This window comes from Anomaloglossus baeobatrachus, chromosome 3, assembly GCF_048569485.1.
Source record: "Anomaloglossus baeobatrachus isolate aAnoBae1 chromosome 3, aAnoBae1.hap1, whole genome shotgun sequence".
Taxonomy (NCBI): Eukaryota; Metazoa; Chordata; class Amphibia; order Anura; family Aromobatidae; genus Anomaloglossus; species Anomaloglossus baeobatrachus.
Genome location: NC_134355.1, coordinates 360,675,120 through 360,695,503, shown reverse-complemented (window position 1 = coordinate 360,695,503; position 20,384 = coordinate 360,675,120). Strand labels below are relative to the sequence as shown.

The following is a 20,384-nucleotide window of genomic DNA, read 5'->3' as shown; positions in this document are numbered from 1 at the left end:
GGCGTCAGGTGAAGATGTCTGTCCAGGGAGAAGGGGCTCTTGTCCCAGGCCGCAAGAAGGGCTAGCTGCAGTGGGCGGAGGTGCAGTTGAGCAAAGGGTACTGCTTCCATAGCCGCCACCATCCTGCCGAGCACTTTCATGCTGAATCGAATGGAGCGAGACTGAGGACGTAGAAGGCAGCGTACCGCTCGTTGAAGAGCGATCGCCTTGTCCTGAGGGAGAAGGATCAAGCCCCGACGGGTGTCCAGGGAAATGCCCATGAAGGTAATGGATCGTGATGGGATCGGGGATGATTTGTCCAGATTCACTAGCCACCCTAAGCGGGATAGGGTGTCCACACTGATAAGGAGGTCGTTCAAGTAAGGGAGAACGACTACTCCCCTGGCGTGAAGGACGCCATGACTTTGATGAAGACCCTTGGGGCGGTGGCAAGGCCGAAGTGTAGAGCTACGAATTGAAAGTGGGAGTCCTGAATTGCGAAGCGGAGGAACTTTTGGTGATCTGGGGCGATGGGTATGTGCAGGTACGCGTCCTTGATGTCTATGGATGCGAGGAATTCCCCTTCGACCATGGATGCAATAATGGACCTTAGGGACTCCATTCTGAAACTCCGTACGTGCACATATTTGTTTAGGTGTTTGAGGTCCAAAATGGGTCGAACTGACCCATCCTTTTTGGGGACCATAAAGAGGTTGGAATAAAAATCCCCGAACTTCTCGTCGTCTGGGACAGGTATTCTGAGGCGGCAGCCCAGATGTGTTGAAAAAGCCGCAGTCAACCTCCTACAATGAGTGTGTCTTCCAGGGCGCCGAAGGAGTCATGAGGGGGGAAAACGTCGTGGCCGAGTCTCCCTAGTCCTGGACTGTTTCGGTCTAGGCTGCCATGACGAAGTGGGTTTCGGGGAGAGCTGAGAAGGTCGGTCCCTGCGTAGTCCGCGGCTGGTGGCTGGGACAGCACGGGATGTCGACCAACCAAATGAGTTACGAAAGGAGCGGAACGAGGACTGTGGACGTCTGGTGAAGGACGTCCTGGGCTTCAGCTGGGGGAGGGAGGTACTCTTTCCTCCCGTGGCGTCAGAAATGAGCTTGTCCAGACGTTCGCCAAACAATCGGTCTGGAAAGAAGGGGAGGCCCGTGAGAGACTTCTTGGAGGCAGAGTCCGCTCGCCATTGTCGGAGCCAGAGAGCTCTACGGTTAGCTATGGTATTTGAGGCGGCAAACGCTGCGCAGGTAGCAGCGTCCATGGAGGCCTGCATGAGGTACTCCGCCGCAGCGGCAATTTGAGCTGTTACCTCTGTGAAGGTATGAGTGAACTGGGATTCCTCAAGCGAAGTGTTAAGGGATTCTGCCCAGACCGAGATCGCCTTTGCGACCCACACAGAGGCAAAGGAGGGTGAGAGGGAGGAACCCGCAGCCTCAAAAGCAGAGCGGGCGAGGTGCTCCACCTGTCTGTCTGTCGGGTCCTTGATGGAGGAACCATCGGGTAAAGACAGGAGCGTCTTTGTGGTAAGGCGGGAGACCGGGGGGTCGACCGAGGGCGGATCGGCCCAGCCCTTAGGGGCAGGTGAGGCAAAAGGGTACCGGGACTCCATGAGTTTTCGGTTACCGAAGCGCCTGTCAGGCTTCTCCCTTTGCATTTTGAGGATATCCTGAAAACTCTGGGTGATCAGCGAAAACCTTTTGGGGTTTCCTTGCCCTCTTAAAGAAGACCGCATGGTCAGTGGTAGTGGATGGGGGATCCTCCACATGCAGAGTTTGGTTGATTGCTGCTATAAGGGAGTCTATTGCAGTTTGATCACCTGGGGAGGATGAAACCAAGGAATCCTCCTGGTACAAACAGCATTCTCCCTCCTCCAGCTCTTCAGAAGCCGTGGAGCGTGTGGGAGAGCCTGCCCTGTGTGCTCCCGAGGGAGATCCCGCTGGAGACACTCGGCCGTGTGCACTTTTCCTGATCCCTGCAACCGGTGAAGCATGTGCCCGGATTATCTCAGAAGGATCCTCCATAGGGGTATCCCTCAGGCTGCGTTCCGTCCAGGGACCCAGAAGGGTGTGGAGGACAACATTGCATAGCCAGCACCAGGTTCCGTGACAGTTTTTCCATGGATTGGGACAGAAACTGTGCCCATTGCGGTGGGCTGGGAACCCTAGGCTCTGGGCTGACGGTTGTGGCGGTGGTGGCAGGGGGTCTTGGGGGGCTATAGGGGCACAGGACTCACAGAGAGAAGAAATTAAACAGTGCTTGAGTCCAGGCAGTGAAAATAGCAGAGTCAGCTTGCTGTGTCCAGTCACACCGGTGCCATATTCAACTCAGAGCCTGCAAAGAGGGGCTGAGGAATTGGGCTATAGGGGCACAGGCCTCTACTCTGGGCTTTGGAAAATCGGTGTCTGTGGAACCAGTCGTCCAGCCCAGGATCCAGCGTCGCAGGAGGGGGTACGTGGAGGCGACACTCCACGTTCCCGCCCGATGATGGAAGTGGGAGATTGGTCCCAAAAGGAAACCGTCGCCCTCAAAAAATAACAAATCTTGAAAGGAAGTGCCTCCTACAGACACTAAGCTAAAACTGATGCTGCCTGGCCCGGCCAGGGGGTGTATACTGCAGAGGAGGAGCTATGCTTTTGCATCTACTTAGTGTCCTCCTATGGATAGGGAGCATAACACCCATGGTCCTGTGTCCCCCAATGATGGCTAAGAGAAAACTTATTTTTTATTTTATTCTTCTTTTTTTTTTTGTTTTATTAATCTTGTTACGTTGGTGAAAAAGAAAAACAAAATTATGGGGATTGTGTCGCCATTCTCTGAGACCCATAAAATCTTAATTTTTCGGTTGATGCAGCTTTGTGAGGGCATATTTTTTTGTGGGGTGAGAGGATATGTTTAATGATGACATTTTGATCTCTCCTTCCCTTTTTTTGCATCATTGTGGCAATGAAAGCACAAATGCAATGTTGTAATTTGAATTTTTTTCTGTTTACCAATCAGGTTAATATATATGGATGCAGTGATAACAAATGTGTATTTTTTAGCTTTAATGAGGGAATAGTGGGAGAGTGATTCATATTTGTGTATTTTGCCTTCTTACCAGCATGTGAAATACTAGTACGTCGTATTCTATCTCCCTGACTTTAATGTGAGCTTCGGAACCGGTCACTATCGTAGAACGAATATCGGGAAAGGGTTAAACAATGGGAGATACCCGAAATATATTTGAAGGAAGTTAGAATGATGGGCACAAAGTTTAACAGATTGTTTTTATTGATCAAAATCCTGACTCCACTGATATAATGCACAGTGGCGACACTGAACACAAGAAGTGTCAGCCTACTGGAATGGTTTCTTAGCCAGTGATTTCACTTTTTTTCTACAAAGATTGTGACATTGAAACAAAAAAAAAAAAGGAATGCTGTATTTTAATTTAGCTTTCAGCTCACCTTTTGCTTGGAAATGTTGAGTTTGCTGCCAATTACTTCTGCCATCCTAAGTCTTGCCACAGGTGCTGACAGCATTGCAGTAAAGCAGTCGAGTGCCTAGTAAGTAAACATCAAAAATTTCTTGAGGTCTATTCTATTTATACAATCAAAGATTTAAAATATTCGTAGAAATGTTACCTCTTGGAATATATTCACAGCAGTGCTTGACGAGGAACCATCAAAACTGTATGCAATTCTGCTGCTCCACTTCAGTAAGTCTCTATAAAATAAAGAAACACATGGTGAGTCAATGTAATTTATTGTTGCTTATTGTTGACACAATTTGTACCAGTCTGTCTTCCCCTTTTACTCCCCTACGCCTGACACAACACAGTTAATTTCATAGAAGGCCAATTAACCAATCTGCAAGATTTAAGGGGGCTTTACAAGCAGCGATCTCGCTATCGAGGTCGCTGGTGAAAGCACCCGCCCCCGGTCGTTTGTGCGTCACGGACAAATCGCTGCCCGTGGCGCACAAAATCGTTAGGACCCGTCACAGAGACTTACCTGCCTAGCGACTTCGCTCTGGCCAGCGATCTGCCTCCTTTCTAAGGGGGCGGTTCGTGCGGCGTCACTAAGCAGCCGCCCAATAGATGCGGAGGGGCGGAGATGAGCGGCCGTAACATCCCACCCACCTCATTGCCAGCGGCCGCAGTTAAGCTGATTTTTGTCATTCCCGAGGTGTCACATGTAGCGATGTGTGCTGCCTCGGGAACGACGAACAACCTGCATCCTCATCAATCAACGATTTTTTGAAAATGAACGACGTGTCAACGATCAACGATAAGGTGAGTATTTTTGATCGTTAACGGCCATTCGTTCGTTAGATACATCATTGCGTGTAACGGGGCATTTTGGGAGGCTGGAGGAAAACATGGGGTGAACACACAAACACACAAGCTCTGTACAGATGATGGCCTATGTTGGACAACAGTGCTGCAAAGAAACAATTTTGGAATAAACCAGTAGGAGGGCACCACTTTAATAAACAGGGGATCACCAACAGTACACATATGCTAGGCAAACAAACAATAAAAGAAAAGCGTACTATATTATGGGATCACCACACCATAAATAGGTCATGTCACAAAACTTTATTAAATACATATATTGAAAATCTGCACAAGTCAAAAGACACCCATTAAAAACATTTAAAACACAAAACAGTGTCAGTTGACACCCCCATTCCTCCGTAATACTGGACACAACCTTTAGCAATGAATAATAGTATGGGTGAAAAAATTCCAGTCAAATGAGAACCATGATTAACAAATAGTATCACCATACACGAGATTTATCAGATCAAAATATAAATACAGGTTTAGGTCACTGCGGAGTCCACAAAAGATAGGACCAGAACATGCAGGCTCCTAATTATCAATACTGTGAAGAAAATTGCAAAATGTAGTTTGCTGCAAGTCAGTATTGTGACTGCAAATAAAGGAGTTAGGAAAGATCCGAGCCAAAGATCCTCTCACCTGGAACCTGGACTGCCGCAGCGCCAGTACACACACCTAATAACTCAGTCACAGATAATGGCCGGTGTGCCTGTGCTGCTGGAATAAGCAGCTGACAGGCAAGAAGAACTGACATGCTGCACCCAAACGTGCAAGGAAATAAATCTGCAACATATGCACAGCAAGTCAGGATTCTCATAGACGATTGCTGGGATGCGTTTTTCCTTGCAGTATTGATCAAAATCTGCAAGAAAATACACAAACGCAGCAAAAGCAGCGTGGGCACACAGGCTTAAAGCGTGACAGTTGTTTTCATTTTTATTTCGTAAATCTATAGTACACATGAAAATAAGCAACTTTGTAATTTTTCTCATAAGACAAATCTGCTTCTTTCTTTGCCAGAACTGATCAGTCATTATCAAATTCTCACTTCTGAGGTAAAATCTGTCTTCAGTGAAGACTTCCCCATTACTGAGATAGGAGATGGTGGGTGTTACTGAGGAGATTCTACGAGGACAGGAGGAAAGAGCTAGAGGCAGAGGGGAAGAGGAGCTAGAGGCAGAGGGCGAGGGGAGCTAGAGGCAGAGGGGAGGAGCTAGAGGCAGAGGGGGAGAGGAGCTAGAGGCAGAGGGGGAGAGGAGCTAGAGGCAGAGGGGGAGAGGAGCTAGAGGCAGAGGGGGAGAGGAGCTAGAGGCAGAGGGGGAGAGGAGCTAGAGGCAGAGGGGGAGAGGAGCAGAGGGGGAGAGGAGCTAGAGGCAGAGGGGGAGAGGAGCTAGAGGCAGAGGGGGAGAGGAGCTAGAGGCAGAGGGGGAGAGGAGCTAGAGGCAGAGGGGGAGAGGAGCTAGAGGCAGAGGGGGAGAGGAGCTAGAGGGGGGAGAGGAGCTAGAGGGGGGAGGGGAGCTAGAGGGGGAGGGGAGCTAGAGGGGGAGGGGAGCTAGAGGGGGAGGGGAGCTAGAGGGGGAGGGGAGCTAGAGGGGGAGGGGAGCTAGAGGGGGAGGGGAGCTAGAGGGGGAGGGGAGCTAGAGGCAGAGGGGGAGGGGAGCTAGAGGCAGAGGGGGAGGGGAGCTAGAGGCAGAGGGGGAGGGGAGCTAGAGGCAGAGGGGGAGGGGAGCTAGAGGCAGAGGGGGAGGGGAGCTAGAGGCAGAGGGGGAGGGGAGCTAGAGGCAGAGGGGGAGGGGAGCTAGAGGCAGAGGGGGAGGGGAGCTAGAGGCAGAGGGGGAGGGGAGCTAGAGGCAGAGGGGGAGAGGAGCTAGAGGCAGAGGGGGAGAGGAGCTAGAGGCAGAGGGGGAGGGGAGCTAGAGGCAGAGGGGGAGGGGAGCTAGAGGCAGAGGGGGAGGGGAGCTAGAGGCAGAGGGGGAGGGGAGCTAGAGGAGAGGGGAGCTAGAGGCAGAGGGGGAGGGGAGCTAGAGGCAGAGGGGGAGGGGATTTAGAGGCAGAGGGGGAGGGGAGCTAGAGGGGGAGGGGAGCTAGAGGGGGAGGGGAGGCAGAGGGGGAGGGGAGCTAGAGGCAGAGGGGGAGGGGAGCTAGAGGCAGAGGGGGAGGGGAGCTAGAGGCAGAGGGGGAGGGGAGCTAGAGGCAGAGGGGGAGGGGAGCTAGAGGCAGAGGGGGAGGGGAGCTAGAGGCAGAGGGGGAGGGGAGCTAGAGGCAGAGGGGAGGGGAGCTAGAGGAGAGGGGAGCTAGAGGAGAGGGGAGCTAGAGGCAGAGGGGGAGGGGAGCTAGAGCAGAGGGGGAGGGGATTTAGAGGCAGAGGGGGAGGGGAGCTAGAGGGGGAGGGGAGGCAGAGGGGGAGGGGAGCTAGAGGCAGAGGGGGAGGGGAGCTAGAGGCAGAGGGGGAGGGGAGCTAGAGGCAGAGGGGGAGGGGAGCTAGAGGCAGAGGGGGAGGGGAGCTAGAGGCAGAGGGGGAGGGGAGCTAGAGGCAGAGGGGGAGGGGAGCTAGAGGCAGAGGGGGAGGGGATTTAGAGGCAGAGGGGGAGGGGAGCTAGAGGAGGAGGGGAGGCAGAGGGGGAGGGGAGCTAGAGGCAGAGAGGGGAGGGGAAGCTAGAGGCAGAGAGGGGGAGGGGAGCTAGAGGCAGATGGGGGAGGGGAGCTAGAGGCAGAGGGGGAGGGGAGCTAGAGGCAGAGGGGGAGGGGAGCTAGAGGAAGAGGGGGAGGGGAGCTAGAGGCGGAGGGGAGCTAGAGGCAGAACTCTGCCCTTCCTCTGTTTTTCATCTAGCTAGACATCTTATCAGTAGCAGCCGCCAAGCAGTGGCTTTGTCACTATTCTCATATCCTTTAGGTCAGTAAAAGGGCATATTGGTGGGGTCAGCAAAAAGTTACTATCGCACTGATACAGGAGTAGAAATGTAACGGAATTACCGTAATGATAATCCTCTGCCTTCCAGAGTGGGTCTTTTGTCTAGCATTTTCAGGCCTTCAGTAGGTGACATAATCAGCGCTGTATCAGTACTGTCAATTTGTAGGGTCTGGTGCTTATCTCCTGTAAGCTGGATGTAGATGTCAAGCAATCTGTCTACTGCAAGGTCCAGATTGGGGTGAAGTTGTTGAAGAACCTGTAAAAAACATTATTTAAAACTATGTAAATATTGACTTAGAGATACATTAAAATATATTTATTTAAAAAAAAAAAAAAAAAGACACTATTTTTCATGACCAGCTTAAGTCAACACAGAATAAACAAACATAAACCCCCTTATAAAAAAAAACTCCCGTATTTTCCGGCATATAAGACGACTTTTTAACCCCTGAAAATATTCTCAAAAGTCAGGGGTCGTCTTATAGGCAGGGAGTCGTCTGATACGGCGATGAACGGTGCTGCATGAGCCCATTGGTTAGTAATGCCCTCCTACCGGTCCCCTTCTTACACACAATAAACATTCTCACCTGTCCTCTGTTCCCGCGGTGCCTTCAGCTTCTTCTGGCAGACTTCAGGCCCATAGATCTTTCCGCGATAGCGTTCTATACACGGGGCCGCCGCTGCCGTCATGGCTTTACTGCAGAAGAAATGCTTTGCGGTGCCGTAAAGCATTCAACTGAAGTAGAGCGCTTACGGCAGCATCGGCGACGGCTCCGTGTACACGACGCTATGATGAAGAGGTCTATGAGCCTGCGGTCCGCAAGAAGCACTCCTCCATGATAGCGTCCTGTACACGGGGCTGCCGCCACTGCAGTCAGCGCTTTACGGCAACGCAAAGCATTCAAGTGCAGTAAAGCCATGACGGCAGACAGCAGCCCCGTACTTAGGACGCTATCACGGAGGAGTCTATGTGCTTTGTGGTCTACAAGAAGTAGCTGAGATCACCATGCGAACAGAGGAGAGGTGAGAATAATGTTCATTGTGTGTAAACAACAGCATAATAGGGGACAAGAAGGGGACCGGTAGGAGGGCAATATTAAACAATGGGCTCATTACTGCAGGGGACATTACTAAACAATTGGCTCATTTTAATGTGTCTTAATCAACGAATGTATCAGTGGTTGATGAGCTATGCCTTGTTAGGTATATGACAACTGCATTATTTAATATATTGTATGTGTAGTCAGTAAGGGAACAGGTTTGGATGGGCAGGAGAGGGGAAGGGGAATACTTGCCATACTTGTAGGTATGCGGTTTGTTTCTCTGTACCAAAATTGTTCAATAAAAATTTATCTCATTGAAAAAAAAAAAACAAAAAAAAAACCAATGGTCTCATTACTGCAGGGGACAATACTAAACAATGGGCACATTACTGCAGGGGACAATACTAAACAATGGGCACATTACTCGAGTATATACGATACATCCCAAACTCTATTTTAACCCCTTCAGCCCCCAGCCTGTTTTCACCTTAAAGACCCGGCCATTTTTTGCAATTTTGACCAGTGTCACTTTGACAGGTTATAACTCTGGAACACTTCAACGGATCCTGGCGATTCTGAGATTGTTTTTTCGTGACATATTGTACTTCATGTCAGTGGTAAATTTAGGCCGATATGTTTTGCGTTTATTTGTGAAAATTTCGGAAATTTGGCGAAATTTTTGAAAATTTTGCAATTTTCAAAATTTGAAATTTTATGCCCATAAATCTGAGAGATATGTCACACAAAAAAGTTACTAAATAACATTTCCCACATGTCTACTTTACACCAGCGCAATTTTTGAAAAAAAAAAAAGATTTCCGTTAGGAAGTTAGAAGGGTTCAAAGTTCATCACCAATTTCTCATTTTTCCAACAAAATTTACAAAAAAAAATTGTTTAGGTACCACATCACATTTGGAGTGATTTGAGAAACCTAGGCGACAGAAAATACCCAAAAGTGATCCAATTCTAAAATCTGCACCCCTCACTCTGCTCAAAACCACATCCAAGAAGTTTATTAACCCTTTAGGAGCTTCACAGCAACCAAAGCAATGTAGACGAAAAAATGAAAATTTTACTTTTTTAACACAAAAATGTTACTTTAGCCATAAAAATTAGTATTTTCACAAGGGTATCAGGAAAAATGCATCATAAAATGTATCGTGCATTTTCTCCTGAGTACGCAGATACCCCATATGTGGTGGTAATCAAATGTTTGGGCACACAGCAGGACTCGGAAGGCAAGGAGCGCCATTTGAATTTTTGAGTGCAAAATTAGCTGCACTCATTAGCGGACACCATGTCGGGTTTGAAGACTCCCTGAGGTGCCTAAACAATGGAGCTCCCCCACAAATGACCCCATTTTGGAAACTAGACCCCTCATGGAATTTATCTAGCTGTTTAGTGAGCACTTTGAACCCCTAGAGGCTTCACAAACGTTTGTAATGTTCAGCCGTGAAAATATTTTATTCTTTTTTTTCATTTTGGAAACTAGAGCCCTCAAATATTTTTTCTAGATGTTTGATGTGCACTTTGAACCCCTGGGGGCTTCACAGAAGTTTATAACGTTGAGCCGTGAAAAGAAAAAAAAAATTTTTTACCACAAAACTGTTGCTTCAACCAGGTAGCTTTTTTTATCACAAGGGTATCAGGAAAAAATGCACCATAAAATTTATTGTGCATTTTCTCCTGAGTACGCAGATACCCCATATGTGGGGGTAATCAAATGTTTGGGCACACAGCAGGACTCGGAAGGCAAGGAGCGCCATTTCACAGCAAAATTGGTAGGAATTATTAGCGGACGCCATGGCTTGCAGCACATGTGGGGGGAGGGTGGCTGGCATGTGCTGCAAGCCACCCTCCCCCCACATGTGCTGCAAGCCAGCCACCCTCCCCCCACATGTGCTGCAAGCCAGCCACCCTCCCCCCACATGTGCTGCAAGCCAGCCACCCTCCCCCCACATGTGCTGCAAGCCACCCTCCCCCCACATGTGCTGCAAGCCACCCTCCCCCCACATGTGCTGCAAGCCACCCTCCCCCCACGTGGGGGGAGGGTGGCTTGCAGCACATGGAGGGATAGGTGGTGTGGCGATGGAGAAGAAGGGGCAGCCGATGAAGGAGGCGGCGGCGGCGGCGGCCTATCGGGAACAGTGGGGGCCGATTCGCGGGCAGCAGCGGCTGAAAAAGGTGGGTGCGGGGACAGTGGCGGGCATGGCGGCGGGGACAGCCGTGGATCGGGAGCGGCGGAGGGGACAGCGGTGCATCGGGAGCATGGCGGCGGGGACAGCGGTGGATCGGGAGCATGGCGGCGGGGACAGCGGTGGATCGGGAGCATGGCGGCGGGGACAGCGGTGGATCGGGAGCGGCGGCGGGAACAGCGGTGGATCGGGAGCGGCGACGGGAACAGCGGTGGATCGGGAGCGGCGGCGGGAACAGCGGTGGAGCGGGAGCGGCGGCGGGAACAGCGGTGGAGCGGGAGCATGGCGGCGGGGACAGCGGTGGATCGGGAGCATGGCGGCGGGGACAGCGGTGGATCGGGAGCGGCGGCGGGAACAGCGGTGGAGCGGGAGTATGGCGGCGGAGACAGCGGTGCATCGGGAGCATGGCGGCGGAGACAGCGGTGCATCGGGAGCATGGCGGCGGGGACAGCGGTGGAGCGGGAGCATGGCGGCGGAGACAGCGGTGCATCGGGAGCATGGCGGCGGAGACAGCGGTGCATCGGGAGCATGGCGGCGGAGACAGCGGTGCATCGGGAGCATGGCGGCGGAGACAGCGGTGCATCGGGAGCATGGCGGCGGGGACAGCGGTGAAGCGGGAGCATGGCGGCGGGGACAGCGGTGAAGCGGGAGCATGGCGGCGGGGACAGCGGTGAAGCGGGAGCATGGCGGCGGGGACAGCGGTGGATCGGGAGCGGCGGCGGGGACAGCGGTGGAGCGGGAGCATGGCGGCGGAGACAGCGGTGCATCGGGAGCATGGCGGCGGAGACAGCGGTGCATCGGGAGCATGGCGGCGGAGACAGCGGTGCATCGGGTGCATGGCGGCGGGGACAGCGGTGCATCGGGAGCATGGCGGCGGGGACAGCGGTGCATCGGAAGCATGGCGGCGGGGACAGCGGTGCATCGGGAGCATGGCGGCGGGGACAGCGGTGAAGCGGCAGCGGCAGCGGCGGGGCGATCGGAGACAGCGGCAGCAGCGGCGGGGCGATCGGAGACAGCGGCGGGGCGATCGGAGACAGCGGCGGGGACAGCGGTGAAGCGAGAGCAGCGGCGGGGCGATCGGAGACAGCGGCGGTGAAGCGGGAGCAGCGGCGGGGCGATCGGTGACAGCGGTGAAGCGGGAGCAGCGGCGGGGCGATCGGGGACAGGGGCGGGCGGCGGGGACAACAACTTACCGCTCTCCTCGGCTTCCAGGGACGGTCACAGGCCGCAGATCCACATTGATTGGAGAGAGCGGTCACAAGACCGGTCTCTCCAATCAGAGCTGGGGGCGGGTGAAGCATCGATCACCCAGCTCCAGCCAATAACCAGTGCTACAGCAGCACTGATCAGGGCTGGATTTCAATGTTCCAGCCATTTTCAATGGCTGGAACATTACAGTGGCTGTAATTGGCTGAGCGGCGTTCGTCAGCCAATCACAGCCTCTGTAGGTTCGGGGAGGAGGCACCACCCCTCCTGAGGTCAGGCAGAGGTCCCCTCCTTCCCGAATCTACCGTTTAAGTAAATAAATTTCACTCCCTGGGGCTCCGGGACCGCGATTTCGCCAGGACGTACTGAGTACGTCATGGGTCGTTTAGCACCAGGTCACCATGACGTACTCAGTACGTCCAAGGTCGTTAAGGGGTTAACTGGAAAAGTTGGGGGTCGTCTTATACGCCGGAAGAAGGGAATTTTGTTTACTTACCGTAAATTCCTTTTCTTCTAGCTCCAATTGGGAGACCCAGACAATTGGGGTGTATAGCTATGCCTCCGGAGGCCACACAAAGTATTACACTAAAAGTGTAAAGCCCCTCCCCTTCTGCCTATACACCCCCCGTGCTCACGGGCTCCTCAGTTTTGGTGCAAAAGCAAGAAGGAGGAAAAAATTATAAATTTGTTTAAAGTAAATTCAATCTGAAGGAATATCGGAGAACTGAAACCATTCAACATGAACAACATGTGTACACAAAAAACAGGGGCGGGTGCTGGGTCTCCCAATTGGAGCTAGAAGAAAAGGAATTTACGGTAAGTAAACAAAATTCCCTTCTTCTTTGTCGCTCCATTGGGAGACCCAGACAATTGGGACGTCCAAAAGCAGTCCCTGGGTGGGTAAATAATACCTCATAATAGAGCTGCAACCGGCTCCGTCCTACAGGTGGCAACCGCCGCCTGAAGGACTCGCCTACCTAGGCTGGCATCTGCCGAAGCATAGGTATGCACCTGATAGTGTTTCGTGAAAGTGTGCAGGTTCGACCAGGTAGCCGCCTGACACACCTGCTGAGCCGTAGCCTGGTGCCGCAAAGCCCAGGACGCTCCCACGGCCCTGGTAGAATGGGCCTTCAGCCCTGAGGGAACCGGAAGCCCCGAGGAACGATAAGCCTCGAGAATTGGTTCCTTGATCCACCGAGCCAGGGTTGATTTGGAAGCTTGTGTCCCTTTACGCTGGCCAGCGACAAGGACAAAGAGTGCATCCGAGCGGCGCAGGGGCGCCGTACAAGAAATGTAGAATCTGAGTGCTCTCACCAGATCTAACAAGTGCAAATCCTTTTCACATTGGTGAACTGGATGAGGACAAAAAGAGGGTAAGGAGATATCCTGATTGAGATGAAAGGGGGATACCACCTTAGGGAGAAAGTCCGGAACCGGACGCAGAACCACCTTGTCCTGGTGAAACACCAGGAAGGGGGCTTTGCATGACAGCGCTGCTAGCTCAGACACTCTCCGAAGTGAAGTGACTGCTACTAGGAAAACCACCTTCTGCGAAAGGCGTGAGAGAGAGATATCCCTCATTGGCTCGAACGGTGGTTTCTGAAGAACCATCAGCACCCTGTTCAGATCCCAGGGTTCTAACGGACGCTTGTAAGGAGGGACGATGTGACAAACCCCCTGCAGGAACGTGCGTACCTGTGGAAGTCTGGCTAGGCGCTTCTGAAAAAACACAGAGAGCGCAGAGATTTGTCCCTTAAGGGAGCCGAGCGACAAACCCTTTTCCAATCCGGATTGAAGGAAGGACAGAAAAGTGGGCAAGGTAAACGGCCAGGGAGAAAAACCCTGAGCAGAGCACCACGACAGGAATATTTTCCACGTCCTGTGGTAGATCTTGGCGGACGTTGGTTTCCTAGCCTGTCTCATAGTGGCAATGACCTCTTGAGATAATCCTGAAGACGCTAGGATCCAGGACTCAATGGCCACACAGTCAGGTTGAGGGCCGCAGAATTCAGATGGAAAAACGACCCTTGAGACAGCAAGTCTGGTCGGTCTGGTAGTGCCCACGGTTGGCCGACCATGAGATGCCACAGATCCGGGTACCACGACCTCCTCGGCCAGTCTGGAGCGACGAGGATGGCGCGGCGGCAGTCGGCCCTGATCTTGCGTAACACTCTGGGCAACAGTGCCAGAGGAGGAAACACATAAGGGAGTTGAAACTGCGACCAATCCTGAACTAAGGCGTCTGCCGCCAGAGCTCTGTGATCTTGAGACTGTGCCATGAATGTCGGGACCTTGTTGTTGTGCCGGGACGCCATTAGGTCGACGTCCGGCATGCCCCAGCGGCAACAGATCTCCTGAAACACGTCCGGGTGAAGGGACCATTCCCCTGCGTCCATGCCCTGGCGACTGAGAAAGTCTGCTTCCCAGTTTTCTACGCCCGGGATGTGAACTGCGGATATGGTGGAGGCTGTGGCTTCCACCCACAGCAGAATCCGCCGAACTTCCTGGAAGGCTTGCCGACTGCGTGTCCCGCCTTGGTGGTTGATGTATGCCACCGCTGTGGAGTTGTCCGACTGAATTCGGATCTGTTTGCCTTCCAGCCACGGCTGGAACGCCTTTAGGGCAAGATACACTGCCCTTATCTCCAGAACATTGATCTGAAGGGAGGACTCTGTCTGAGTCCAAGTCCCCTGAGCCCTGTGGTGGAGAAAGACCGCTCCCCACCCTGACAGGCTCGCGTCCGTCGTGACCACCGCCCAGGATGGGGGCAGGAAGGATTTCCCCTTCGACAGAGAAGTGGGGAGGAGCCACCACTGAAGGGAAACTTTGGCTGCCCGAGAAAGGGAGACGTTCCTGTCGAGGGACGTCGACTTCCTGTCCCATTTGCGGAGAATGTCCCATTGAAGTGGGCGCAGATGAAACTGCGCAAAAGGAACCGCCTCCATTGCTGCCACCATCTTCCCTAGGAAGTGCATGAGGCGCCTCAGGGGGTGTGACTGACCATGAAGGAGAGATTGCACCCCTGTCTGTAGTGAACGCTGTTTGTTCAGCGGAAGCTTCACTATCGCTGAGAGAGTATGAAACTCCATGCCAAGATATGTCAGTGATTGGCCCGGTGTCAGATTTGACTTTGGAAAATTGATGATCCACCCGAAACTCTGGAGAGTTTCCAGAGCAATGTTCAGGCTGTGTTGACATGCCCCTTGAGAGGGTGCCTTGACAAGGAGATCGTCTAAGTAAGGGATCACCGAGTGTCCCTGAGAGTGTAGGATTGCCACCACTGTCGCCATGACCTTGGTGAAGACCCGTGGGGCTGTCGCCAGGCCAAAAGGCAGTGCCACGAACTGAAGGTGTTCGTCCCCTATGGCGAAGCGTAGGAAGCGCTGATGCTCTGGTGCAATCGGTACGTGGAGATAAGCATCTTTGATGTCTATTGATGCCAGGAAATCTCCTTGGGACATTAAGGCGATGACGGAGCGGAGCGATTCCATCCGGAACCGCCTGGTTTTCACATGCTTGTTGAGCAGTTTTAGGTCCAGAACGGGACGGAAGGATCCGTCCTTTTTTGGCACCACGAACAAGTTGGAGTAAAAACCGTGACCCCGTTGCTGAAGAGGAACAGGGATCACCACTCCTTCCGCCTTCAGGGTGCCCACCGCCTGCATAAGAGCCTCGGCTCTGTCGGGGGGCGGAGATGTTCTGAAGAAACGAGTCGGAGGACGAGAGCTGAACTCTATCCTGTAACCGTGAGATAGAATGTCTCTCACCCATCGGTCTTTTACTTGTGGCAGCCAGGCGTCGCAAAAGCGGGAGAGCCTGCCACCGACCGAGGATGCGGTTTGAGGAGGCCGAAAGTCATGAGGAGGCCGCTTTGGGAGCGGTTCCTCCGGCGGTCTTTTTAGGACGTGACTTAGACCGCCATGCATCGGAGTTCCTCTGATCTTTCTGAGGCCTTTTGGACGAGGAAAATTGAGACCTGCCCGCGGTCCGAAAGGACCGAAACCTCGATTGTACCTTCCGTGGTTGAGGTCTGTTTGGTTTGGACTGGGGTAAGGATGAATCCTTTCCCTTGGATTGTTTAATGATTTCATCCAATCGCTCACCAAACAAGCGGTCGCCAGACAATGGCAAACCGGTTAAGAACTTTTTGGAAGCAGAGTCTGCCTTCCATTCACGTAGCCACATGGCCCTGCGGAGTACCACCGAATTGGCGGATGCCACCGCCGTACGGCTCGCCGAGTCCAGGATAGCATTAATGGCGTAGGACGCAAACGCCGACGCCTGAGTGGTTAAGGACACCACTTGCGGGGCAGATGTACGTGTTACTGCATTAATCTGCGCCTGACAAGCTGAGATAGCTTGGAGTGCCCATACGGCTGCGAATGCTGGAGCAAAAGACGCGCCTATAGCTTCATAGATGGATTTCAACCATAGTTCCATCTGTCTGTCAGTGGCATCTTTGAGTGAAGCCCCATCTTCCACTGCAACTATGGATCTAGCCGCCAGTCTGGAGATTGGAGGATCCACCTTAGGACACCGAGTCCAGCCCTTGACAACCTCGGGGGGGGAAGGGATAACGTGTGTCCTTAAGGCGCTTGGAAAAACGCTTGTCTGGACATTCTCGGTTTTTCTGGATTGCCTCCCTGAAGTCAGAGTGATCCAGAAACATATTTAATGTACGCTTTGGAAACCTGAAACGGAATTTCTCCTGAGAAGCAGACTCCTCAATTGGAGGAGCTGGGGGAGAAATATCCAACACCTGATTGATGGTCGCTATAAGGTCATTCACTACGGCGTCACCTTCAGGTGTATCTAGGTTGAGAGCGGTTTCAGGATCAGAATCCTGATCTGATACCTCCGCTTCATCCTCCAGAGAGTCCCCCTGCTGGGACCCTGAACAGTGTGATGAAGTGGAGGGAATTTCCCAGCGACCCAGTTTGGGCGGCCTGGGACTGCGGTCCGTGTCAGAGACCTCACCCTGGGACCTATGGGTTACCCCAGGGGCACTTTGCTGTTCCAATTGAGGGGGACCAGGGGTCAAGGATTGGATAGAGCCCGGGGCCTGAATCACCGGTCTGGACTGCAATGCTTCCAGTATTTTAGCAGACCATTTATCCATACTCTCAGACAGTTTGACAGCAAAGGCTGCAAACTCCGTCCCTGTCACCTGGACAGTGGTAGCAGGTGGTTCCACCTGGGCCACCAGTCGCAGAGGCTCCGGCTGAGTAAGTGCCACAGGGGCCGAGGATTGCACACAATGAGGGTCCGTGGAACCTGCCGGTAGTACAGCTGTACATGAAGTACAGGTTGCAAAGTAAGCCTGTGCTTTGGCACCCTTGCTTTTTGCGGATGACATGTTGTCTCCTCTGAGAACAACTAGGAGGGTATATAGCCAAAAATCAACAGAGCGACCGTACAGTGCAAATGTATAGCATATAATCCTATATATATATATATATACACTTCGGTACTCAGTGGGGCCAGCACCACAGGTGCTGCTTACCGACCGCTCAGAGCGGTTGTGTGATCACCAGATTCCCTGCCTGAGTCTCCCTGTGTTGTCTCTCCTCTCCAGCGTCTGAATCGCTGACAGGAATGGCTGCCGGCGTTCTGTGGGGAGGAGGGGACCGTGGGCGTGCCCAAGAAAAGTGCGGGAATCCAGTGCCCCACTGTACTGAGTGAGGAGGGAGGAGGATACTAATGTATGCTCCAGCCCTCAGCGCTGACGATCCGTGCAGCGTCCCGCCCTTCCCCTGACTGGCAGGCCTTTGGGCGGGAATATACGACACTAGGCCGCAGAAGCCGGAGACTAAAGTTATAAGCGCGGCCGGCAATAAGCGCGGCCGCGCGGTAGTCCCCGGCGCACTAACACACCCAGCAGTGCTGCAGTGTGTATAGCACAAGCGCTCCATGCGCGGTAGTCCCCGGCGCACTAACACACCCAGCAGTGCTGCAATGTGTATGGCACAAGCGCTCCATGCGCGGTAGTCCCCGGCGCACTAACACACCCAGCAGTGCTGTAATGCGTATGGCACCAGCGCTCCATGCGCGGTCCCCACGGGGACACAGAGTACCTCATAGTAGCAGGGCCTTGTCCCTGACGATACCCAGCTCCTATCCTGCAGATTCCCAGGGGCTGCGGAGGGAGCACGGTCCCAGTGCCTGGAGACCGATCCGGATCCCACTTCACCCAGAGCCCATTAAGGGATGGGGAAGGAAAACAGCATGTGGCTCCTGCCTATGTACCCGCAATGGGTACCTCAACCTTAACAACACCGCCGACAAAGTGGGGTGAGAAGGGAGCATGCTGGGGGCCCTGTTATGGGCCCTCTTTTCTTCCATCCGACCTAGTCAGCAGCTGCTGCTGACTAAGTTGTGGAGCTTATGCGTGGATGTCTGCCTCCTTCGCACAAAGCATAAAAACTGAGGAGCCCGTGAGCACGGGGGGTGTATAGGCAGAAGGGGAGGGGCTTTACACTTTTAGTGTAATACTTTGTGTGGCCTCCGGAGGCATAGCTATACACCCCAATTGTCTGGGTCTCCCAATGGAGCGACAAAGAAAATACGGTACCCATTGAGATTTCAGCCAAATGTACTATGCTTTTATTATTGCAAGGCACCCTTCATATACGCCTTGCCTATGAAGTTTTTGTCCACGTGGATTGCGGATTTTTTTTCTCCAGCAGACAAAGAAAACAAAACACTAGAATGTATACTGGGGTAGCTGTGTCTGAACTGGTGCCCACTTCTCAATCCCCACTTATTAAAATATCGGCATTAGCATATAACTAATCCAAAGCTCAGATCGTCACACCTGATACAGTTCGAAAGACTAAAGACACTTTCTATTCATTTATTGCGCTATTAATTCTATAGCGCTTTACAGACGTGATCATCACTGTCCCCATTGGGGCTCACAATCTATAATCTATTAGTGATGAGCGAGCTCTCCCATGCTTGGTACTCATAACGAGCAGTTGGACACTCAGTCGGGCTCGACTCTTGTACAGAATATAATGGAAGTCAAAGGGAAACTCAAGCATATTTCCAGGAGTACTCAAGTCAAGCCCGTGTGAGTGTCCGACCTGCTCATTACAAGTACCGAGCATCCGAGCATGGGAGTGTTCGCTCATCACTATTCCCTTTCAATATGTCTTTGGAGCTCTATGTAATAACATCATGGCCAACTGGGGTCCTGAATGGGGATCACGGATCAGATGATGAGAAATGAGCTACAGCACTGAAGAAGCAGCAATCATGTCATAACACGGGGTTGAGGGGTATGATGTAGAATATTAACCCCTTCAGCCCCCGGGCACTTTCCGTTTTTGCGTTTTTGTTTTTTGCTCCCCTTCTTCCGAGAGGCGTAACTTTTTTATTTTTCCATCAATCTTGCCATATGAGGGCTTGTTTTTTGCGGGACGAGTTGTACTTTTAAATGAAACCATAAGTTTTACCATATAGTGTACTGGAAAACGGCAAAAAAATTCCAAGTGCGGAAAAATTGCAAAAAAAGTGGGATTGTACAATAGTTTTTGGGATATTTTATTCACCGTGTTCACTATATGGTAAAACTGATGTGTGGGTATGATGCCTCAGGTCGGTGCGAGTTTATAGACACCAAACATGTATAGGTTTACTTGTATCTAAGGGGTTAAAAAAAATTCACAAGCTTGTCCGAAAAACATGGCGCACGTTTTGCGCCATTTTCCAAAACCCGTAGCGTTCTCATTTTTCAGGATCTGAGGCTCAGTGATGGCTTATTTTTTGCGTCTCGACCTGACGTTCTTAACGGTACCATTTTTGCACAGATGCTACGTTTTGATCGCCTGTTATTGCATTTTGCGCAAAATTTGCGGCGACCAAAAAACGTAATTTTGGCGTTTGGAATTTTTTTGCCGCTACGCCGTTTACTGATCAGATTCATTGATTTTATATTTTGATAGATCGGGCATTTCTGAACGTGGCGATACCAAATATGTGTGTATTTTTTATTTTTTTAACCCTTTAATTTTCAATGGGGTGAAAGGGGGGTGATTTGAACTTTTAGGTTTTTTTATTTTTTTTTAATTTTTTAAAACTTTTTTTTTACTTTTTGTTTTTATTTTACTAGTCCCCCTAGGGGGCTATTGCGATCAGCAATCCGATCGCTCTGCACTATCTGCAGATCTCAGCTACAGAGCTGAGAACTGCAGGTTTGCTGCTTCACTTTCAATGCCGGCTGTATTCCGGCATTGAGAGGAAGTGACTCATGTTAGCCACAGGCGTCATCACATGACCCTGTGCTACCATGGCAACCGCCGAAAGTCACGTGATCATGTCACGTGACTTCCGGCGGGGGCGGGATAAGTCACTGTCATGGCGGCGCCCATATACATATCGCTGCCAAGACTTTGGCAGCGAAATGTAAGGGGTTAATGGCCGCGGGTGGAAGCGATTCCACCCGCGGCTAGCAGGCACACATATCAGCTGTTGATAACAGCTGATATGTGCGCGTCTCGCCGCCGCCGACGGCAGGGGGCGGGGCTTACCGGCACACGATCCATGACGTATTCAGTACGTCATGGGTCGTTAAGGGGTTAAGGTCCAAATGACAATGTATTGATAAAATATGAAGGTGCGGATTCCTGAGCCTGCCAAACTAACAAACAACAGTTTCTGGGAAAGAGAACTTAAAAAAAAAAGTTTCATTAAAGGGAAGGTATCGTCAAAAAAAAAAAAA

The 20,384-nt window shown here is 52.0% G+C and overlaps 1 protein-coding gene across 2 annotated transcripts in view; it reads right to left on the bottom strand.

Moving 5' to 3' along the window:
- MDN1 (midasin AAA ATPase 1) overlaps positions 1 to 20,384 on the bottom strand; it is a 585,757-nt gene that overhangs the window by 470,391 nt on the left and 94,982 nt on the right. For both annotated transcript variants that reach the window (XM_075340129.1, XM_075340130.1), the window contains exons 10-12: positions 7,280 to 7,473; positions 3,606 to 3,687; positions 3,429 to 3,524 (exon numbers count right to left, since the gene is read on the bottom strand). In XM_075340129.1, coding sequence (XP_075196244.1) covers positions 3,429 to 3,524; positions 3,606 to 3,687; positions 7,280 to 7,473 — 372 coding nt within the window. The remainder of the gene's footprint in view (positions 1 to 3,428; positions 3,525 to 3,605; positions 3,688 to 7,279; positions 7,474 to 20,384) is intronic.